Source organism: Bidens hawaiensis, unplaced genomic scaffold (assembly GCF_021521415.1).
Source record: "Bidens hawaiensis isolate Kalapana, Puna unplaced genomic scaffold, B.hawaiensis_p1.1 tig00058103_1, whole genome shotgun sequence".
NCBI lineage: Eukaryota > Viridiplantae > Streptophyta > Magnoliopsida > Asterales > Asteraceae > Bidens > Bidens hawaiensis.
This window is the reverse complement of record NW_027500499.1, coordinates 63585-86627: the sequence shown is the minus strand read 5'-3', so window position 1 is coordinate 86627 and position 23043 is coordinate 63585. Positions and strand designations below refer to the sequence as shown.

General features: G+C 42.4%; 2 protein-coding genes across 2 annotated transcripts; both read right to left on the bottom strand.

Annotated features, from left to right (window-relative positions):
- Positions 1–5803: 5803 nt before the first annotated feature.
- LOC143602183 (ABC transporter B family member 19-like) lies at positions 5804–9781 on the bottom strand. The gene is made up of 5 exons (XM_077079384.1): positions 9701–9781; positions 9456–9632; positions 8836–9403; positions 7973–8214; positions 5804–7057 (listed from the first exon to the last, which is right to left on the bottom strand). The coding sequence occupies exons 1-5, from the start codon at positions 9779–9781 to the stop codon at positions 5855–5857; spliced, it is 2271 nt and encodes a 756-aa protein (XP_076935499.1). The 3' UTR covers positions 5804–5854.
- On the bottom strand, positions 9491–21708 carry LOC143602187 (ABC transporter B family member 19-like). Its single transcript, XM_077079387.1, has 8 exons — positions 21459–21708; positions 21312–21366; positions 11621–11796; positions 11258–11458; positions 10393–10652; positions 9993–10309; positions 9701–9924; positions 9491–9632 (listed from the first exon to the last, which is right to left on the bottom strand). Exons 1-7 carry the CDS (start codon positions 21699–21701, stop codon positions 9878–9880), a joined length of 1299 nt encoding a protein of 432 aa, XP_076935502.1. The 5' UTR covers positions 21702–21708; the 3' UTR covers positions 9491–9632; positions 9701–9877.
- Between the last annotated feature and the right edge of the window lie 1335 nt (positions 21709–23043).

Here is a 23043-nt window from a genome sequence, read left to right as displayed (position 1 = left end):
ATGATCACGTTGTTAGTAGTGTATTATTGGCGGGGTCATGACAGTTTTCCGGTAACGGTTCTTACGTTTATGGAAGAAAGAAAGTTACTTTTAATTATAGTATAATCAGATCATGATCCGAATCTTTAACGATTAAATTAATGATACTATCAAATAGTACTTGAAAATCTAGATTAAGATTTAAATTTTAATATTTGTAAATATTTTACAGTAAAAAGTACATAACAATGTCGACATTCCACACATGGGTTATATAGCGTGATACAATGATTTAATTTGGTGGGCCAAAGAAATTAGATAACGGGTCTATTTTTCTGTTTAGGCTGAGGGGTGTGGGGCTTCAACGGGGGCGCGAGAGCCCCTCCGCTCGCGCCCTCAGGCGCGAGCACCACACCACCGGGGCGCGAGAGGGGCGCGAGCACGAAAAACAAAGCAGGCGCAAGCCTGTTAGCGGGACCAAGTTGGCGTAAAGGGACATTGGGAAGGGAGAAAGAGCCGTTGGACATGATAAATGAGCCGTTGGGCTCTTATTTAATAAAAAAAAAAGTTTTTTCTTCCTATATATAACCCATTTCACATAAAACAATTACCACAACTTCAAAAAAAAAACCCAAAATCAACCCATCTTCCAAATTTTTTTTTAAAAAAATGGCTGGAAATTGGTACCCAAACCTAGATTCAGATTATATTGACGACGATTTATGGTCGTCACCGCACCAACCGATGTTTTATTCGGAGCCGCAACAATCATCCGGCTTTCAACCATCCAACAAGGAGGGCTGTAAGAATAATGTTTTTTTTAGTACTTTTATTTTTATTTTATTTTTAGATATTAATGTGTTTTTTCATTAATGTGTGTTTTTTTTAATAATTTATGAGTTTTTTTAATAATACGTTTTTTGAATATATTTATAAAAAAATAAAAAAAAAATCCGCTGGAGCCCCTGCTGGAGCCCCTCCACACCAGGGCCAGGGGCTCCAACACCCCCCTTATCCAGTTTCTCTCTCTGCCACACGTCATAATATTATTGGCTGGAGCCCCCACTCGCGCCCCCATTAGAGCCCCCCACACCCCTCAGCCTTAGAAGGGAAAATGATTTAAAAGTTAGTTTGTTGGGCAGACAAAACTAATGGGCTACATTTATACTGGTCCCTTTACAGTTAACTTGGGCCTACTAAAGGTAACTGTTTCTAAGTGTTTGGGCCAGTTTTTCAACGGACTGACAATCCTCTCTCAAAACCCTGTTATAGCCTTATAGAACATCTTTTTACATTGTTATTTGTTAGTAGCAAAGAGTATACAATGAGTTCCAAGTTTGGTAAGATATTCTAACGTTTTAGTAAGTTAAAAGTTTTATGTTTGCTTTCATATAACAATTTATATTAATCATATTAACAAAATACTCATACTTGAGATCCTCGGCCTGAGTTACATTAGTCATTCCATCTCAATCTCAATGACGGACTTGCGCAGTTGCACATGGGAGATGGGGTGCGAGCAGAGGTCATGATCTTTTTAATAGGGATATATATGCAGTGGCGAAGCTTGGGCAAGAACGCTCGGGGGGGGGGCTCAATTTTTCGGTCAAAAACGGGTAAATTTACACGGAGTGTAAAATTTTCGAGCGAAAAACGAATAAATTTACATTACCGTGCAAAAAATGGGGGTAAGGCCCACCCCTGGCCCTCACTACGCTTTGCCCAAGTATATATGTTAAATACCTACTACGGGGCCCATAAATTTGGTATGAACTAGGGATATAGTTGAACATATTATATATCGTATATACTTAAAATAAACAAAAAATCATGTCGGATATAGCCGGAGTACACGGGTATATGTTATCGGGCAATTGAGTCGGATAAATGTGTATATTACCAAATTCCATCCTACCCTATACCCGTGGAAATTTTAAAAGTACTCTCATGCCCTATTACCCGGACTTGTACCCATCCTAAATGTTTCGAGTTTTGGATATTCATATCGGGTTCGGGCTTCATTCTCATTCCTAATAGAGGTAACCCCTGACTGGCTAAACTTACATCTCTTTGAGAACATGATCGAGGACATGAGTTACTGGAGCTGGAGACTTCGAATAAAGATTATGGACCTCTAGGATAACGTACAGAGTTATCTCAACCTTTTCTTTTAAGGCCTTTTTTACTACACTTTTGTTGTAGCCTTAGTTTTGCTTTTGCCTATGGATTTGTTAGGGTAGTGTATAGATACTTCATACTTTCATACTTTCAAAAGAATTTTTTTTAAAACCTTATTCATGTTTCTCTGCTTTTATTTTTCTTTCTAAACCTTATTCACTATTATAGTTTTTTCACCCTTTTATCTTATTGTTTACTGTTAACACTTTTACACCTTTTGTTTTGTGGTCGTATTGGTTCCTTGTGCTACATCTTATGTTATTTAAATACTATACATGTAAAGAAAAGATTTTTGAAGCCAGAATTATTAGTGGAAACAACCTCTTTATCTTTATAGAGAAAATATTTGTCTATATTCTAGTATTTTATCATCCCCACAATGTACTAATAACTTGTTAGGAGTAGGATTCTACTATGTATATTTGTTTGTTAATGTATATCATTACAAGAAAAGAAAATAAGTCAAAAAACTATTTACAGATAATTAGATAACAAATATATAATAATGTGTTCAAAGCAAACTTGAATTTGTAAAACTACCCACTTATCAATCCACAAATTTAAATATATATAAACGAGTGTTAGTAATTTTTTTCACTCACTCTTAACTCTACTCTTAAATTACACATTTGTTTTATAACATGTAAGACTTAAACTCCTAAGTATTTGAACACTTTCCATCATTCATAGGGAAACCAAGTTTCCATGACATCTCTAATGAAATTCGAACACATTCCCAAGGAAGGAATTTACTGAAGTTTACATAAAATCGCCACACAATCGTACATATTTATCAAAAGGGATGAGCAATAACCGAACCGTTAAACAAACCAAATTGAAGACCGACGAAATCGAACCGAAATTAACTGATAACCTAATTAACTGAGAAACGGTTATCGGTTATTTTTAATACCATCGGTTAACCGAAATTAACCGAACTATTCATATTTTCATATATTTATAGTTTTTATATTTTTCATGTTTTATACCACTATTTCATGTATTTACACCACTCTTTCATGTATTTATCTCAATTTAATGTATTTATATATTCATTTCATGTATTTATTCATCTATTACATGTATTTTTAAGTAAAAATGTTAGCCAAAAATTGATTTTTGTTATTAACTGAAATTAGCCAAACAAAAAAACCCCGAATAAACGGTCTAACTAAACGAAAACCGATTGGTTAATTTGGTTGAGGCTATTAACCGAATAGATACGTGCATACAACTTCTCTCTTTGTTTTTTTTTCATTTTCTTTTATAAGCATTCTATTTATTCAACATTTGTTCATATATCACTAGCTCATAGATTTGCCATTGAACATCTTTTTGCATAATCCCCCTTAGATAGGCAGCAACATCGAAATTCTTCGTCGTCTATATCATTCTCCGGTTCATATATCCATGACATCGAATCTTCAACGTCACTCATTCGTCCTCAATTCCAGATACTGATCTTTCGTAATTTTATATTTTTAACGGCTAATTGAGATCACTAATGTGTCATCTGCCCACCCCATCATCTCAGTTCCCTCAATATCGGAGACCACTCTTCTGAGAAAACCTCCTATAGGTGAGAAAACCCTTAACACAACCTGGAACCTCTTAATGTTTGTCATTTAATAGACTTGAATTTAGTACCTCTCATTTTTTAATTGAAATATTTAAATAACTCAACTTAACTACTTGTGCTAGGAATCATTTACAAATATTTTGTAATTAATTGCACATGGTTGTTATAGACGTTTTTTGAAACACATTATTCCATTCATCAAAACATTTATATTGGAGTGTACTGTTTTTTTATGTTATCTTAGAATCCTAGTTTTTTTTTAGTTTTCAACTACACAACAAACATCTTTAATTCACTTTGTGATCAGTTTAGAACATTCACAACAGCACTTTCATAAATATATGATAAATATATAAGTGTGTTCTTTATATTTAGTTTTTATATTTATTTATAGAGTTTCGTTTTTTTTTTCACCATGTCCCCTACCAGCATATTGAGTATTGTAATAAATAATTTTTTATGGTTTAAATTTTAGAGATTAATGACAATTTATTACAAACTTTTACAACTATTTATTTTTATTTTCAAGGTTATAATCATATAATAGATAAAACCTAAAAAATACAACAAAGGGTAATTGTGTCATTTTCATTATTTTTTGCATTCTAATTCTTATGATGTTTTACAAACCAAACATGATTCTATCAATCCCGAAACCTAAATTCTTTTCTGAAAAAATCAGCCAGGCCTAACCAGTCACGACATGGTGATATTGATTGATATGGAGGGACTTTCGATTACCGAATCCATCCATAAACCTAGACCCCGATAACCTTCGTAATTAAGATTCCATTGCATATTCTAATTATATCAAAAACATTCTATGAACCAAACGATTTCATTGCGCCACTATGTTGGAAGTAATTTCCAACTTATTAGGCCCGTCACTTGTAGGTGACCGAGTTGGACCTATTGGGCCTATGGTATTCATTATTATGTAATGGGTTTATGGGTTTACAATTAGGGTTTATTAAAATAGGTAATGTCTTAGCTAGCAAGTTATGTTAGTCTATATAAACAAGATAGGTTAGACATTATAGATTGTGGTGGTGTGAGATGCAACCGAGTTAGGGTTCATCCAAGAGGCACACACGAGATGTAACCGAGTTAGGGTTCATCTAGATGCAACCGAGATAGGGTTCATCAATAGTCAAACCGAGTTAGGGTTTGAGGGTTGTAATCAGTTTTTGAGTTATATTTTCTGATTAATATAAACCAGAGTTATTCGTTTAGTTTGTGTGTTGATTATCGATACGAGACTTGACACTATACCAAAAGGCTCTTTTGGGCGAGGTTAGCTTATACCCTACCGGAATCTCTTCACCTAATTGTGTGCAATTATATTACTTAAGAGTTTAGACAGATAACCCTGGCCCTACTAAACTGTCAAATATTTAATATTTATGATGAAGCGTCAAATCTTGTTATGAGTTAACGACTAACATTTATTGGTGTTTAGAAAAAAGGTAAAAAAATTTACCCGACCAAACTAACAAAACAATATGCAGCTATGTGGGTCACATATAATAGAGATTGATCCTTTGGTAATCAGTGTTGAGAATCAAAGACCAAGTCACGTGACATGCATGTTTTGTTTTATTTCCTTTTGTCGATTTCCAAAACACCAAATCTACCGCATTTGAGAGCAACAGCAGGCAAATGGTTTCAAACTTTCAATTATTAATTTATGATTACTTTTTATGGGATTTGTGGCTTATTTAAAGGAATACCATGTTTCATTAAAATCAAACGTTTAAGTTCTAACTACAAATTAAAGACTTGGTCATTAAGTTTTTAGGTTCGAAACCTAACTTAAAGATTTTCTCTCCAATAACGGGTTTCTTTATTGAAGGTGATTCTGGATGAGTCAAAACTCAAAATAACTCACTTGCGTATCGGGAATAGTTGAAAACTTGAATATAATTTAACAATTATTCTTTTTAAATTTCATGATTGTTCTACATTCAGTTTATATTTTTAATTCTACTTATGTATTAAGAAAAAACTATTTTGCTATAGCAAGCAAATGAGGCTTATAAAACCCCAAAAATTAAGGTAAACAATAAGTTAATTCCACATACACATAATTTACTAAACCCATACAACATAATCTTTAATTCATGTACGATGTTGTTGTAGCCGCAATAGCCTAAAGTAAGCCCCCTCGCTACCTCGGCTCAACAACTCCCCATGGCTACCTTGTTCCACGATCCGACCGTCTTGAACCACCCTGATACTATCCACACCACGTATGGTTGATAACCGGTGAGCCACTAGAACCGTGGTTCGACCCCTCATGAGCCGTTCAAGTGCTTCTTGTAGCACACACTCGGACTCGGCATCTAGAGCACTAGTCGCTTCATCTAGTAAGAGTATTGCCGGGTCTTTCAGAACGGCCCGGGCTATAGCGATTCTTTGTTTTTGGCCCCCGGAGAGCTGAACCCCTCGCTCGCCAACTGGCGTCTTGTACCCTTGTGGTAAACCGCTCACAAACGTATGCACGTTTGCTGCACGTGCTGCTTCGATGACTTCGGCTTCTGTAGCACCGTCTTTCCCGTACGCGATGTTTTCCATTATACTTGCTGCGAATAAAGCGGGCTCTTGTTGGACCAGCCCGATTTTGGCCCGAAGTGCCCGTAGATTTAACCGTCTAATATCTTTCCTGTCAATTATAACTTTTCCAGCCGTTGGATCGTAAAACCGCTCGATTAATGCAATTATGGAACTTTTACCTGAACCACTAGCCCCAACCAGGGCTTGGCTCTGGCCCGCCCGAATTCTAAGACTAAGGTCTTTGAAAACCATGACATCGGGTCTTGACGGGTAAGAAAAGTCAACATGGCGTAACTCTATCTCGCCTCGCACTTTTTCAACAGGCTCAGCGTTGGGGTCGATTCGAGTTGACCGGTCGAGAACCGAGAATACCGAGCCGATGGCTTCACCGCCTCGGATGATTTCAGGGGCTAGGCTAACCGTTTCTGCTACTGAGTTAGCTGTTATGACTAGGACTACAAACACTTTGATGACTTTGGAGAAAGTAGATACATGTTTACTAACGAGGTGGGCCCCGTACCAGAGGATCAGAGCTTCGGATGAGAAGAGTGCGAGTTGGGAGATGCCGAATAGTAAGCCGAAAAGTTGACTCCTGCGAAGACTTTGAGTTTGTGGGACACGGAGTTCGTTGGAGAATAAGGTGAGAATCTTGTCTTGTGCGTTAAAGGCTGCGATTGTTCGGATGTTGCTCACGCCTTCCCCTGCAATCATGCTGGTTTTCGCATGTGCTTTGGCTGTGTCACCAGCAAAGCCCTTGAGAGAAAGTTGCTGTAAAATGAAAATTTATAATTAATAATTACCAAATTCAATTCCATCATTAAGTTGTTTCAAATTTTAATCAAATGACTAAATGAGTTTATCCCAAACACAACCTAAATTCAGTCAACTCCCAATAGTTTTAAGTCACTTTTTGTTAAAAAGTATATGTAGACATAGATACCAGCAGTCTAGTTCTTATAAAGTATATGTGCTAAAAGAAAAGGAGATGCTGTTACACTCTACTAGAAAGTGACAATTACAATCCATCAAAGAATGGTCTGGGACCCCAAACGATAAGGTATACGACAAAAGAAACAGATGGTAACTACTCATGTATGGATTAGGTGGCCACTATACTATAAATACTAAACACTGTTCAAAATCACAGGGGCAATATGGTCATTTTCAGTACTATAGTACCCCTTAAATAGACAAGAGGCTCTGGTACTCACACAGGAATAATGAATGGGTTAGTGAATGCACCCCATATGCATTTTCTGACATCTCTAACCTCCTTTGAAAATTACATATGGTACACTAAAAGCAAAGCCAGATGTAAATCTTATTAAAATATAGGTACAAATGTACAATTCATTTTTCTGTATTTTTTTTTCACTTTTTTTATATTATTGATTAAGCAGAAAAAGTTGGCCAAAGTTTTACTGTTTAAGGGCTCAAGAAAGTACGAGTCTTGATATTGATGTTGGAGAAAGGAATCTTTTGCTAAATTTCAAAGTTGGTGTTTTGTATGTAACAAGACTGTAACTATATCACGAGCGTTAAATATGGAAGCATAAATACAAATAAGGGGAGGCACGTGCAGGCTACCAGAATTGTTGCTTCCTTCACTATACTATACTTGTCGTTACCAGAATCAAGATTCGATTTTTTTAAAAATAAAATAATGAATTTTATATTAATTACCTGAGCAAAATATGCCATGACAAGGAGAGGGAAGGTTCCCAGAATTAGAAGAGAAACCCTCCATTCCACTATGAATGCAACTACAAATGAAGTAAGGAGTGACGTCACGTTTTGTAAGATAACCGCGATCCTCTCGGCAATGGCGGATTTTACATCTGCTGCATCCGTGGCTAGCCGGGCTGCGACTAGACTCGAGTTGTGTTCTTCCTCGTCGAACCATCCGACTTCATTCCTTAAGATTGCTGACCAAGAAACAAGATCGAAACTTTTAAAGATTGTTCATACTTTTTAAGTCGAACTACCTAAATGCACAAAATTTTAGTTTGAAGTAATATGCACCTAGGAACTCTATTAAATGTTAATTAGAAGAGTATTCTAAAATAATCCATGACTCATTGACCAATAATAATTAACACTGACAATTTGATTAATGTCAATCCTAACTTTCATTTTAGTTGCATTCCAATTTCGTTGGCAAATGATTGATTTTTATCTCAATCAGAATGTTGTAAATTGTTTTGAAATGACATAAATAAAAGTTATGAACAAACAATTTATTTCTCCATTAGTTAAATAGCCATAGGAAAGGAAATGAGACTGACTATTCAAATTGCCAGTTCGAAGATCTATTTCTCCATTATAGTGAAATAGCCATCGGCAACGAAAGTGACACTCACTGATCAAATTGTCAGTATGAAGATCGATATCTCCATAATAGTGAAATAGACATTGGCAACGAAAGCGACACTCACTAGTCAAATTGTCGGTGTGAACATATTTCGGATTATTAAAACTCAGTTTGCATTTTTAAAATGTATTGCTTAAATATTTTTATATGATGGAGAATGGAATGATGTAAATACCTGCAAGCATCATCCTTCTGACTCTTGTTGTAAGATTCTCACCCATAATACTAAAGAAGTAATGCTGTATCAAATACGCTACAACTGCATATAGCCCGGCTCCAACGTTGATGAAAACACACTCTTTAGTCTTGCTTTCCATTTTAGCAGGGTTATTATAGTAAAAGACCTCAATCATGTTACTCATCACAATAGCAAATGTTGGACCGATAAAACCAGAAAGAATTGATCCCACAGCACCCATTATCGAGTAAGGCCATTCGGGTGCATTCAGTTTCAAAAGGCGGAAAAAGTACCCACTAGGTGCTGGGTTTTTTCTATCTGTTTCAGCATTTGAGATCATTTCAATACGACCATCTGCACCAGTACTGTACGAATAGCTTAAGTTTCTTAAGCTTCCTGATCTGAGGCTTAAAGACTTTGTTGACAATGAGTGACTTAACCGCGTCGATCGTGTACGGTGTGTTGAAGGATTCGAGAAGTCCTGGTTTCCAGCCATTTCTTGAAACCGGATCAACGAAGCGTAGGGTCCTGGTTTTGAAATGAGTTCTTCGTGTGTTTTGGATAACTGCTATTGAATCAACGTTTCTGATGGTGGAAAGACGATGTGCAACCACTACGGTTGTTCTTCCGATCATCAAACAATCAAGAGCTTCTTGCACAATGCTTTCAGAACCGGAATCAAGGGCACTCGTTGCCTCATCAAGAAGTAAAATCTTTGGGTTCTTTAACATTGCTCTAGCTATTGCAATTCTTTGTTTTTGACCACCAGATAACTGAACGCCTCTTTCCCCTACCTGAATCAATCAACTCATTAATATGATTCTGAATCATGATTTATTATAAGTGTAAATATATACTTTACCTGAGTGTTGTAACCGTTCGGAAGCAGGGTGATGAAACTATGAGCATTGGCTGCAGAGGTAGCTGCTTCAACTTCAGCCATAGTCGCATCTGGCTTTCCATAAAGTATGTTCTCAAGTATAGTGGTAGCAAAAAGTGCAGGTTCTTGGTTCACAAGACCAATCTGATCACGCAACCATCAAAGTTGCAGAGTCTTTATGTCCACATTGTCTATCAATATTTGGCCTGGAAAAAATTTAAAAGTAAGAAATAACTAGTGAAAGAGTTTCAAACCATATATAATAATTATTCACCTTGATTAGGGTCGTAAAACCGTTCTATTAAAGAAACAACAGTACTCTTCCCGGATCCGCTACCACCAACCACAGCAACCGTCTTACCAGCTGGGAAGAAAATTGAGAAATTTCTAAAGATAATGACATCTGGGCGTGACGGGTAACTAAAGGTTACTTCTTTGAACTCAATATTTCCATTAACTTCAGCAAGACATTTCCCATCTGTAGGGTTGTGATTTATACAAGGCTTTTGCTGGATAATTTCAAGCAATTTGTATCCAGCTGCTTTTCCTTTGCTAAAGGCTCCGATATTCGAAAAAGACTGACCTAAACTCCTGTCATGATTAACCATTTTGATTAAAAACCGAGTCGTTTCTCTAAAAATTGGCATTACAGTGTGTAAGAACTAAGAACTTACATGCCACCAACAATAGCAGAGAAAATGGCGGTAAACGCCTTTCCACCGTCAGTCTGGCCATTCCTAATAAACACACCCGCATACCAGAAAACAAGTGCCCATGACATGCAAGCTATTCCATAAGTACACCCCAAACCCAAACCCTTTGCCATTCCCGCCTTATACCCGAGCGTGAGTGTATGCTGAATTGCATCTGAATATGAGTTGAGGGCCTTCGTTTCCCCAACATATGAGTACACGGTCCTAACTTGTGCAATAGCCTGTCAATAAGAGTCCAAATTAAATATGTAACATTGTCACACATACAAAGAGAAAATGTCATATACTCTATGGTCAAAAGTATATTAAAAGGTTTTGAAAATAAAAAATAAAATAAATTTCACCAACCAAATTTGCTGTTGATTAACGCCACACTACGGAAACATAGGCCAAAAGTTAAGGGGTAAAAGTATAGGACCATGGCAAAGGCCAAAGGGTTCTTTATGATTGCAGGCATGCTATGTATCATATGATAACAAAGAATTTGAAAATACTTCAATATCACTGTATCCACTAAACTAAATCATTGATTTAAATTTTAAAGCAAAAGTGACTAAAATCTTAGAAATCATGGTGGCATGCAACTTATGATGAAATTGCGCACATTAAAAGACTTGGTCTTGCAATCCAAAAAGAGGTAGTACCACAACTTCTTGCCCGTTTACATTCTATACGATTATATTGTAATTATGGTTGCAGAAGTCGCTAGGCACTTCCAACTCTGTCAACTAGGGAGTTGCGAGTACTCGGGGATTGCTAACGAGTAACTGGCACCTAGGTGCGATTTTTACAATTTATTAATAAAATATTTAGGTTGAAGACGAACCTCCTCGGCGATGATGCCAGCATTGGCATACGATTCACGGCTCTTGGAAGTGAGCCCGGTGAGAGTATAGGCGTACAAGCCGGCCGCGAATGCAATTCCCGGAATAACCGCAATACTGAGGAGAGCTAACTTCCACGCTGACACGAAACCAACCACTAATCCAGCCAAAAATGTGGAAAGATAATGGATAAAGTTCCCCACCTAAAATTCAAAGTAGTACATTCAGCATTTAATTTTTACCTAATATTAAACTCATAAGACAAGCTAGTTTCCAAAGGCGCCTTTGACTGGCGCAAGCCAAAACAAAAACGATAACGCTAACTCGTTAATTCTATTATTATTAAACTGTTATCGTAATTATACCTTCTCGCTAATTGCATCTTGAACGAGAAGGGTATCCGTTGAGATACCGAAAACTATATCACCGGTTCTCGCATCCGTATCGTAAAATCCAACGTCCTGGTTTAATACAGCTTCCAAATATCTCTTCCTCAACGCACTCACTTGCCGTTCACCGGTATACATCCAGCATCCAATCTTGAAGAAACACTAAGTGACCCCGGGCAGATTACGGATAATCTGGGGGTTAAATAGATGTTTCCCACGAGGGGTTAGGTCCGGCAAAGATGGTTCTTCTGATGACCTGCAAAACAGACACCGTGAGCTCGTCACTGAGAAGGGGGGTACCTCCTTGTGACCACCCTCCGGCGTGAGAATCAGACTAGATTGCTCTTGAATATAAGTGTATATTAAAAGATTGCTAGAGAAGATAAGATAATGAGATATAAGATAATCCTACCATTCTAAGGTGTTGGAGTATTTATAGCCGAAGGTAGGTTTCCAAGAAGGTACAGCCGGCTGAATAGTATTCCTGTTCTGCCAACTGTGGGCTACGCACATGCCATGCTGGTGGTTGGTGGGTAGGCAGCGGCTGATAGTGACCAGGCCGGCTGTGTACTATTCCTTTTCCACCAACTGCAGGCTATGCACGTGCTACGACAGGTTGGTGAGTAGGCAGCGGCTGATAGTGACATTAAGTAATAGAGCATGCTGCTCGTTGTACTGTTGTCAGTGAGCTGTCGCAGCTTTGGTCAGATCTTTTGTCCATACCTCGTCAGGTACAGTACAAAAGATCCTCCAGTATCGTACGGACTGGCTCATTTGGGCGGGAGTTTTCCCGGCTTTGGGCGGGAGTATTCCCGGCTTGCTCACTCCTTCTTCAGGTGACATTACTGAATTATTTAAGAGTTAAGTGCCTTGTGCGTGTAGCCTTGCTGCGCGGGTAGCCTTCCCTGATGGCTAGTATCCGTTGCTGCGGGAACAGGCGGAGTACGTCGACCATTGGGAGGCTTTTCCTGCGGGAACAGCTTGCGTACTGCGCGTAAGGACGTCACGTCTCTGAGCATGGTGGGTCCTGCGGATCCAGTTGGTTTCTGCGCAGACGTCTCTCTTCAAGGTGAGTCTTGCGAGTTTAGCCTTTGCGCAGACGTCCCTGTTGAAGGTGAGTCTTGCGGGTTCAACTGCACAAACGTCCCTCTTTGAGGTGAGTCTTGCGGGTCCAACTGGGCTCTGCTGGGACCTACCTCTTCAAGTCCCCCCAGTCCAATGTTCTCATGAATTGTTAATAAGTGAGGTGAACTTTTGGACTTAAGCAAAGGGTTTTGAAAAGGGTTTAGTTTTAAGGTTTTCCATGGGGATTCTTCCCGCGGAAGTCCTAATGTCACGTGCAGAAATTCCCGACTTTTCTGCTTGATCTTTGGGTATGATGCGGGTAGGTCTGTAACCTCCTCGCAAGTCAGGAGCGTTGAGTTCCACTTGTGTAGATTCTCCATGAGGTTTTGGTAGTTTTGAACATAGTGATCAATTATGTTAAACAACCAATTCCATCTTGGAGCTTCAAACAATCTAGTTCTCGACGTTCCCGCTATGCGGGGATGTTATTCCCGTTTCCGCAAGCATGGCCCAGAAGATCCTTCTTGGTTTCAATTCCCTGCGGAGTGCTAGGTATGTGAAGGGTTTCGCCTTGACACTGTACCCGCACTCGTCTTATAGTTACTTTACTTCCAAGGTATTCCTGGCTTCAATTCCTTGCGGGTGCTAAGTATGTGAAGGGTTTTGCCTTGACACTGTACCCGCACCCGTCTTATAGTTACTTGGTTGCCGAGGTATTCTTGGCTTCAATTCCCTGCAGGTGCTAAGTATGTGAAGGGTTTTGCCTTAACACTGTACTCGCACCTGTCTTATAGTTACTTGGTTGCCAAGGTAAGGGGTATAGTCCCGCTTACTTTTGAATCTTTTTGAAATTCGAAGAGTTGGTGAAAGGATAAGAACAGTCCAAACTGTTGAAGGGACGGTTGCGTAGTCCGACGATTTCTTCTGACAGTTTCAGGACGTGTAGGAAGTTATGGCGACGTGACAGTATATGGTCAATCCAGACGCTTTTTCAGGCGCGTGGCCGCGAAGTTTACGGCGCGCGTCCTGTCAACAGCTGTTGCCAGCTTGCTTTTTCCACGTGTCATAGTTTCATTGCACCAGCGTTTTCCTCTCTCTTCCGCATTAAATTCATCGCATTCATTGCGATGAGTATATAAAGGGAGGAGAGGATGCATATCAACTCACAGTTTCACTTTCCTCTTCTTCTAGACGATTTCCGGCGAATACTCTAACCTTTCCGTCGAGCATTCTCCTGAAATCGTTCTTCACATCCAAAACATGTCTTCCGTTCATGATCTTGAGGCTACCGCCGAGGAGTCTGACGTGTATGCCGAGAATCCGTCGTCTACTTCTGATAAGGACGATAAGAGTACTGCTGGTGAGTGCCAGTGTGCTCTTACCGTCGACCTGTACCAGTACATTGTTAGGAAGTTCATGCTCGAGCCTTTCGAGCCTGAGTTTCCCAAGCTTCATCAGACGGTGTACGATGCCCCCAAGGGCAAGATAGGGGTGTATGCCGCATTCTTAGTTTATGGGAATCTCAGGTTCCCATTGACGAAGTTTGTGTACCGTGTTTTGGAGAGACACGGTGTACATCTGACGGAGGTACACCCAATGGCGATCGCCAAGATTCGCCATTTTGAATGGGTGTGCCTCATTCTGGGCGTGGAGCCCCATGTCGACCGCCTGATGACCTTCTATTCCTGGAGGTGCATCCAGGGGTGGTATACCTTGGTCACTCGGATCAAGGGTTTGAAGATCTGCGCTACCGAGCACAGTCTTCGGTCTTGGAAGCGGAAGTTCTTCTATATCTCCGCTCGCGTCGTCCCCATAGCGATGACGTTCAAGAACGGGAGAGCTCTCCCGAACCTTCAAGCCTCCAACTACCAGGAGGCGGAATGGTTCTCTAAGATTTCCCGGGTCCAGTCTCCGGTTTACCGCTTTGCGGAGTCCGGGATGGTGATGCTCGGGATGAGCCGGGTGTGGAAGGATGCTGGGGCGGAGGCGCCACAGATTCCCATCGTCCTAGAATACGGTTTGAACTCTGTCCCTTACGGTATGCTCCGTCTTCTTTGCTGATTTAGGGTTTTTCTTCTAACTGTTTCTCTTTTTATTTCAGAGGGGAATGACTTACAATCGCTCCTGCATCCGCGGGAGGCTGGTGGTCCTGCTCGGCTGGGTACTCGTGCTCTTGATGAGAACGAGTTGCCCATCCTTGAGCAAACGGCGGATCGTTTTGTGGAGGTCTACCCGCCGGGCCATGAGATTTTGAGTGCCACGCGGCCAGGTAAGGAACTCTTTAACCCCCGCCCTCTCTATGCTCAAACCTCTGCTGGAATTCCTCTAATCTTGTCTTCTGATGAGGAATCCGCAGATGGTCCTTTCTTCGCGAGGAGGAAGAAGGCTGCTGGAGGGAAGGGCAAGGCGAAGGTTGCCTCCACCGCCGATCAGGTTAACCGGTCTGACTCGGAGACCGAGAGCGAGGAGGCGGCGGGGAACCCTGGTGGTGGTGAGACCACTGTTCCAGAGGTTGAGACAGCTGTCACCTCTGAGCAGCCCAGGATGACGACGGTGAGCGGCGTGAAGAGGCCGGCTCCATCGGGTTTGTCCCCGCCTATCAGAACCTTCAAGCTGAAGAGAACTCGTAAGTATAATTTTCATTTACTTTAACTGCATATCCTTCCGCCATTATATTTAACTATCTTGTCTTCATGCAGGCGTGGATGCAACTGCATTCCAAAGTGGTGAGGGGAGGAGCACCACTGGACCCATGACGGTAGGTTTGGTCAACCTACCCAAGGCGATGACCCAGGCGACTGCGCCTGTTTCAAGTGTTGGTTCAGTTGCTTATCCCGTTGAGGCAACTGTTCCAACTGTAACATCATCCCCGCCGGCTGTCAGTGCGATCTTCACGGAATCCTTCACTGAGCCGGCGGTGATATTTTCTGCGGGATCTTCCGCAGCGGCGGCCACGGTTGTGAGTTCACCTCCGATGGTCTCTACCGCAGCGACTTCGACCGTGCCTCCGGCGCCGGCGACTACCTCGCCCCCGGCCGGTTCAGCAGGTATGTTTGGGGCTTCTAGCCAATCTCTGCCTCCTTCCCATCTGCCTGACTTCTTGGATGGATATCCGTTAGGTTCGGGTGATGGGTTTGGCGGGTACCGGCCTACTGTCGACCCTACAGGTGCGTAGGGTTATTTTGGCCTCTTTTTTTTTTTTATATATCATCTTTTCCTAACTGCGTTTTGTTTTTACAGTGTCGGATTCCAATGAAGTGTATGTTCCACGTTGGAACATCCGCCGAGGAACAACCCTTCGGACGGCTGTGGACTGCGCCGAGTGGGCGCGCCACGCCGCTCCAAGTGGGGCGCTGGGGGAAGCTATGTCGAGCTACCAGGAGGGTAGGCTGACAAACGAGCTCCGGATTCTCCTTGCCCGGATGCAGCCGCGCGTCGAGTTGCTTTGTCGTGAAAACGACAAGTTAAAGGCGGCTCGTATCCAAGAAGTAGCTCAGGCACGGGCTATCCGGGAGGAGAACAGGAGACTCTCCGCCGTTGCTGCGGAGAAGGAGAAGGCCTTCAAGGCCCTTGAGGTTGAAGTTCAGGCCCGTCTCGAGGCCCGTTCCAAGGCTACCCAAACTGTTAACGAACAGCTTCGGTTGGCTAAGGAAACTGCGCGGAACGCAACCGAGAGGGCCACCAAGGCTGAAGCTGTTGCGGAGCCTCTGCGCGCCGAGAATGAGGAGCTCAAAGCCAAACTAGAGAGGCTCCAGCAGGCTCATGACGCCTTGGCCATGGAAGACGCCAAGAAGCTTCAAGAGATCTTGGACCAGAGGGGTATGCTTGACCATACTGAGCGTAAGCTGAAGGGCGTTGAAGAGGCTGCTGCTAAGGAAGTGTTGCTTGCCAACCTTAACAAAAGTGAAGCCGAACGCGCCCGTAACCAAGCTCAAGCTGCCCTCCAGGAGGCTCTGGTTACCAAGGAATGGCTTTTACGAGAAGCGTTGTCGCAGGTAAGCTTAGCTTCATAACGTCTTTACGCTTTTCTTTGTACTTAGAAAAGGTTTTGATACTTGGTATTTTTTCTTGTAGGTTGTGTATCGAGTCTTCACGGACACATCATATGACGATGCCATGAGCGCAGCCCTCAACGCTTCTCATGAGGATGGGGAAAAGGCTGGCTTCCTGCTTGGTCTAGGGTTCGTTGAGAAGGGCATCCCGCCTTCCAACTTCCCTCTATATGATGTAGATACTGAAGCTGCGTATGACCAAGCAGTGAACCAGTATGCTGCCTTCCCGCATCCGGTGGTGGAGAAGGTGAACGAAGTTGCTGCTGCTGATGATGGGCTAACCATTCTCAAGACCTTCCTTGAACCGCCACAGCCAACTGATGGTGCGGGTACAAGTGGGTTTGGAGGGAGTGGTCCTGAAGCTTGAACCTTTAGATCCCTTCCCACTGTTAGGATAGGTTTATGTTTTTGTATAGATTTACACTCTTGTAGGCGGGTAGATACCCGGCCATTCTTGTAATACTTGAATTTTTATGGAATGTATAAATCTTTGTGCGGGTAGGACCGCCACTTTCACTGGATGACTTGCTTTATAGACGTTATATGACTTGCTCATGCATATTATAGCTTAATTTGGCACTTGTTTTGCCGCATAAACCATATATGATTCGCTCGTGCATACTTTAACTTAGCAATTTTCCAAGTGTTTTGAACAAGTTAACCGTTCGATGCGCGGTTGTCAATAGGTTAGTGTTCAGTTTCTTCTATCATGATTGTGCGGGTAGGACCGTCACTTTCATTTAGTGGGATGACCGATCTTCACCTATAACTGACCTGCGTGAAGGTTTGCCGTTTTTTGTGTTTATGCGGGTTTTGCCGCCTTCCACACGCAACGATTTCTTCACACTTATTTATGCGGTGAAAACCGGCATATCCGTGTTTTGAATAAATTAACCGTTCGACGCGCGGTTGTCAATAGGTTAGTTCGGTTTCCTTTATCATGATTTGTGCGGGTAGGACCGGCACTTTCATTCAGTGGGATGACCCAACTTTACCTATAACTGACCTGCGTGAAGGTTGGCCGTTTTTTGTGTTTATGCGGGTTTTGCCGCCTTCCACACGCAACGATTTCTTCACACTTATTTATGCGGTGAAAACCGGCATATCAGTGTTTTGAATAAATTAACCGTTCGACGCGCGGTTGTCAATAGGTTAGTTCGGTTTCCTCTATCATGATTTGTGCGGGTAGGACCGGCACTTTCATTTAGTGGGATGACCCAACTTTACCTATAACTGACCTGCGTGAAGGTTGGCTGTTTTTTGTGTTTATGCGGGTTTTGCCGCCTTCCACACGCAACGACTTACTTCCCCACTTATGTATGCGGTGAAGACCGGCATATCAGTGTGGAAAGTTCATAAGTTTAAATGTAAGATTATCAGCGTCAATGTGATAAGAAGAATCATTTCCATTAGAAGTGGCTCTGGGCCTTTTCTTTTACAAGTTTGGAATTGATACATGCAGACTGTGTAATTGAGCTCCCTTCCATGTTGTTTGGATGGGAGTGCCATTGAGCCGATATGCACTTGGTTCGGGATCTCGTTGTTTACGCAGTATGTAGTCTCCAACATTGTAGCTGCAGTTTCGTCCGTCTTTTCCCCAACTGGGGTTCTACACGCATTAGCCTGCTCAGCGTTCATTACGCCACGAGGTGCGTGAGCGTCCCATCTCTGACAAATGCTTCGACGATGTCCTTTAAGTCTAGGCATTCGTCGGTGGTGTGGCCTCTTGTCCTGTGGAAGTCACAGAATTTGCTCTGATCAGCGTTGTGACGCTCTCGGATTATTGGAGCCTTTGGCCATGGGAGCCTCTCGGTGTTAAATATTTCGGTGACGCTTTTGGTGAGTGGCGTCCATCTGGAGTTCCGGTTCGACGACCGCATGTTATCCTTTCCGCCTAACCGAGGGTGCGAGCCGGATGAGGTGTCAAAGTTTACCCTTGACTGCCAAATACCTAGCTTCCTCTTTTTGTTTAGTCGGGCGGTAAGGACATTGTTTTCTCTTGTTTTTTGGGTGTAGAGGTTTGTGCTCTGGGGAAGATCTCTACCCAGTTGCTTTTCCGTTTTCGCGAAGCGTTTAGATGCTGTCATGATGGCATCCCATGTGGATGGCATGCCATCTTTACCCGTTAAGGTGCGGATGAGCTCTGGGTCTTTCGCGCCTTGGATGAAAGCAGCGCGAACAAGATCTTCGCTAATACTGCCCAGACTTAGCTTCTTTGAATTGAAGCGCGTGATGAAGTCTAGTAAAGACTCATCTTCCTCTCGGATGCAGTTGAGGATTGTCCATTGCTCTTCAGTGTACTTTCTTTGTTGACTGAAGTGTTGGCTGAACTTCTGTTGGAAGTCTGCCCAATCGTAGATGTGGTGGACCGGTAGACGGTCGAACCACGCTCTGGCTGCTCCAACCAGCGTCATCTGGAACATATAACACCACGTGGGTTCCGTCCAGTTGCTGACGGTTGCCCCCGCTATGAATCTGTTCAAATGATCGTCTGGGTCGGATATACCATCATAATTGCCGATGTTGGACATCTGTTTGGCACTTCTTGGGGCGATTGCTTCCGCAATGTCCCTTGCAAACTTGGAGGTTCCCGCATTTGCAGCGGTTGGTCTGAAGGTTTTAGAGAAGTCACGTGGGTTTCCACCCGCGTTTTTTGGTTTGAAGGTTTCTCCAAAATTCCTTCTTGGTTGGAAGTCCGTTTCCTTACGCTTCCCTTTCGCCCTATGGCGAGGGTTTACGTCGGTGTCGGATTCTTCCGAATCATCGTCCAAGTACTCGCAGTCATTGCTCATGTTGAGCTGTTGTCGAGTGCTTCCGAATTCGTCAGCCTGTTGGAGTGAACGTAAGCATTCGTCCAACTCTGCTTGGAATTCTTTCTGACGTGCTTCCGCCCACGCTTTAACTTGATCAAGTGTTTGGTGGGGGAACCTCGTCTGTCGTCTTTCCGCCTGGGTATCAATGAATCCCAGGGGATGATTGTTTACTGCACTTGCCCCGGCTCGGGTAACCGGGGTAGTGTTCGTAAAATTTACTGCACTTGCTCCGGCTTGAGTAACCGGGGTAGTGTTCGTAAAATTTGTGTGATCGCCGGTGTTCCTCCCAATAGCTGGGGTTGTGATTACCGGGATTTCTTGGTCACTCGCTGGCTTTGGCAACGGAGTAACCTTAACCATCTTTCCAGAAGTTTGAAAAAACTGAAAATTAGTTCTAGCTTTTATCCATGGATGGCGCCAATGAAGAAACACTAAGTGACCCCGGGCAGATTACGGATAATCTGGGGGTTAAATAGATGATTCCCACGAGGGGTTAGGTCCGGCAAAGATGGTTCTTCTGATGACCTGCAAAACAGACACCGTGAGCTCGTCACTGAGAAGGGGGGGTACCTCCTTGTGACCACCCTCCGGCGTGAGAATCAGACTAGATTGCTCTTGAATATAAGTGTATATTAAGAGATTGCTAGAGAAGATAAGATAATGAGATATAAGATAATCCTACCATTCTAAGGTGTTGGAGTATTTATAGCCGAAGGTAGGTTTCCAAGAAGGTACAGCCGGCTGAATAGTATTCCTGTTCTGCCAACTGTGGGCTACGCACATGCCATGCTGGTGGTTGGTGGGTAGGCAGCGGCTGATAGTGACCAGGCCGGCTGTGTACTATTCCTTTTCCACCAACTGCAGGCTATGCACGTGCTACGACAGGTTGGTGAGTAGGCAGCGGCTGATAGTGACATTAAGTAATAGAGCATGCTGCTCGTTGTACTGTTGTCAGTGAGCTATCGCAGCTTTGGTCAGATCTTTTGTCCATACCTCGTCAGGTACAGTACAAAAGATCCTCCAGTATCGTACGGACTGGCTCATTTGGGCGGGAGTTTTCCCGGCTTTGGGCGGGAGTATTCCCGGCTTGCTCACTCCTTCTTCAGGTGACATTACTGAATTATTTAAGAGTTAAGTGCCTTGTGCGTGTAGCCTTGCTGCGCGGGTAGCCTTCCCTGATGGCTAGTATCCGTTGCTGCGGGAACAGGCGGAGTACGTCGACCATTGGGAGGCTTTTCCTGCGGGAACAGCTTGCGTACTGCGCGTAAGGACGTCACGTCTCTGAGCATGGTGGGTCCTGCGGATCCAGTTGGTTTCTGCGCAGACGTCTCTCTTCAAGGTGAGTCTTGCGAGTTTAGCCTTTGCGCAGACGTCCCTGTTGAAGGTGAGTCTTGCGGGTTCAACTGCACAGACGTCCCTTTTTGAGGTGAGTCTTGCGGGTCCAACTGGGCTCTGCTGGGACCTACCTCTTCAAATCTCTACACATTTTATTATTTAAAAAATAATTAAAACGGATTGAGTTAATATTTGAAAGAATGATGTAGATTTGTGATTAGCATTAAAAAAATCTTATTGGTGAAAAGTATCATATCCACGTCACCACGTGCACTTGATCTGTAGTGAACCGACTTCTTAAATATATAACTATATAAATAAGTAGTTGTAAAATAATAAATAAATTGTTTATGGAAATAATTGAAATCGTAGAGACAATAACGGATCATTGCACAAACTCACCTGCATATGATGAGACGCATACGACTACACCAAGGTAAACGAAATACAAAGCATACTGCATCAATTCAATCCAATTCAAATAATAATAATCAGATCTAAATTTGTACGAAACAGAAGATAATAATTAATAATATAACGAACTATCACCTTGGAGACTTCATGAGTCATGGTGTTTAAGTCGGACTGGTTTTTGCCGAAGCCGTTGACCATTTGACCGAACAAGAGGAAGAAGAAGGGCATGGAGGAGCCGTGAACGATGGCGCCGATGGTACCGAGGAGCATGAGGACATAATCGTAATTATCAGCGAATGAGAAGAGTTTGTAGAACGGAAGAGTTTGGTCTTTCTTCTTCTCTGCCTGAGCCGGCATTGCTTTCGCCGGTTCCGTCATTATAATATTAATAAACTGTGGTGGTGTACGGAAGGTTTTTATAAATGAGAGGAGGGATTAAATGCCATGAAATGGAGGTCGAGTTGAGTTGGAGAGTGAGAGAATGGACTTGTGGTCAAAGGAAGTGAAGGAGAGTTGTTATATAAAAGAGGAGGGTGTGGGGTTAACTATGGTTGAGTTGAGTTGAGTTGAGGTGAGGTAAAGGACAAAATGGGAATTTCAAGGACACTGTGTTTGCAGGGTACCAGATCAGGTTAGCTGGGAATTATACCCGACCCGATCCAGGATATATTTATATTTTTTTGAAAAATAAATTTAGAAAAAGAAGAAAAAGAAGAAGAAAATCACTTAGATGACTATTGAGTATTGACTAAGCGGAAAAAGCCGAAGTAAACATGCAGAAAAGCATGGGTTATGGAGGTTTTAAGAAAAGTCAGAGTTTTAGAAGGTGACAAATGATAAGTGAGTGAAAAGTCTGGGTTATATGAGTTTTATCTAATAGGCGGACCTATAGACGGACAAACAATTTGCTGACAGGTGATAATTTTTAGAGGAAATGACTACGTAAACGTTTGTGAGGGGAAACGTCGGAGCCCTATACATTTCATTCGATTTGGGCAGTAGACACTACCTCCACTTAATGGCTAGGGATGAGAAACTACCTCCACTTAATGGCTAAGACTCAGGCGTTTCTCTTCACAAAGAGTCGAGGTATGCGTTTCATCTGGAAAAAGCCACATGTTAGCAAATCGTTGGTCCGCCTGTGGGTCCCGCAATCAAAGGTAGCCTTTGTAACCAAGACGTCACGTGTCGCTTTCTGGATGCTCTTGTTTCTCGTGAAACCCCTATTGTCCACACGTTTCCATATTTATGTTGGCTTTTCCTATGGTTATTTTAGTGATTTTTTCTAAATAAAATATATAAATTTTTAATGAGGTTTCACTAAAAGAAAAGATTTGTTTTCTTGTTATCAAAAACATAAAGTATCCTGAAGAGGTAGGTCCCAGCAGAGCCCAGTTGGACCCGCAAGACTCACCTAAAACAGGGACGTCTGCGCAATGACCAACTGCTCCAGCAGGACCCACCATGCTCAAAGAACCTTACGCGCAGTACGCCAGCTGTACCCGCAGGGAAAGCCTCCCAATGGTGAAGTACCCCGCCTGTTCCCGCAGCTGCGGATACAAGCCATCAGGGAAGGCTACCCGCACTAACAGCAAGGCTACACGCACAAGGCGTTAGCTACTTCAGTAGTCACATGAAGGAATGAGCAAGGCGGGAATACTCCCGCCCAAGTGAGCCAGTCCGTATGCTTCTGGAAGGTCTTTCGTACTATACCTACTAA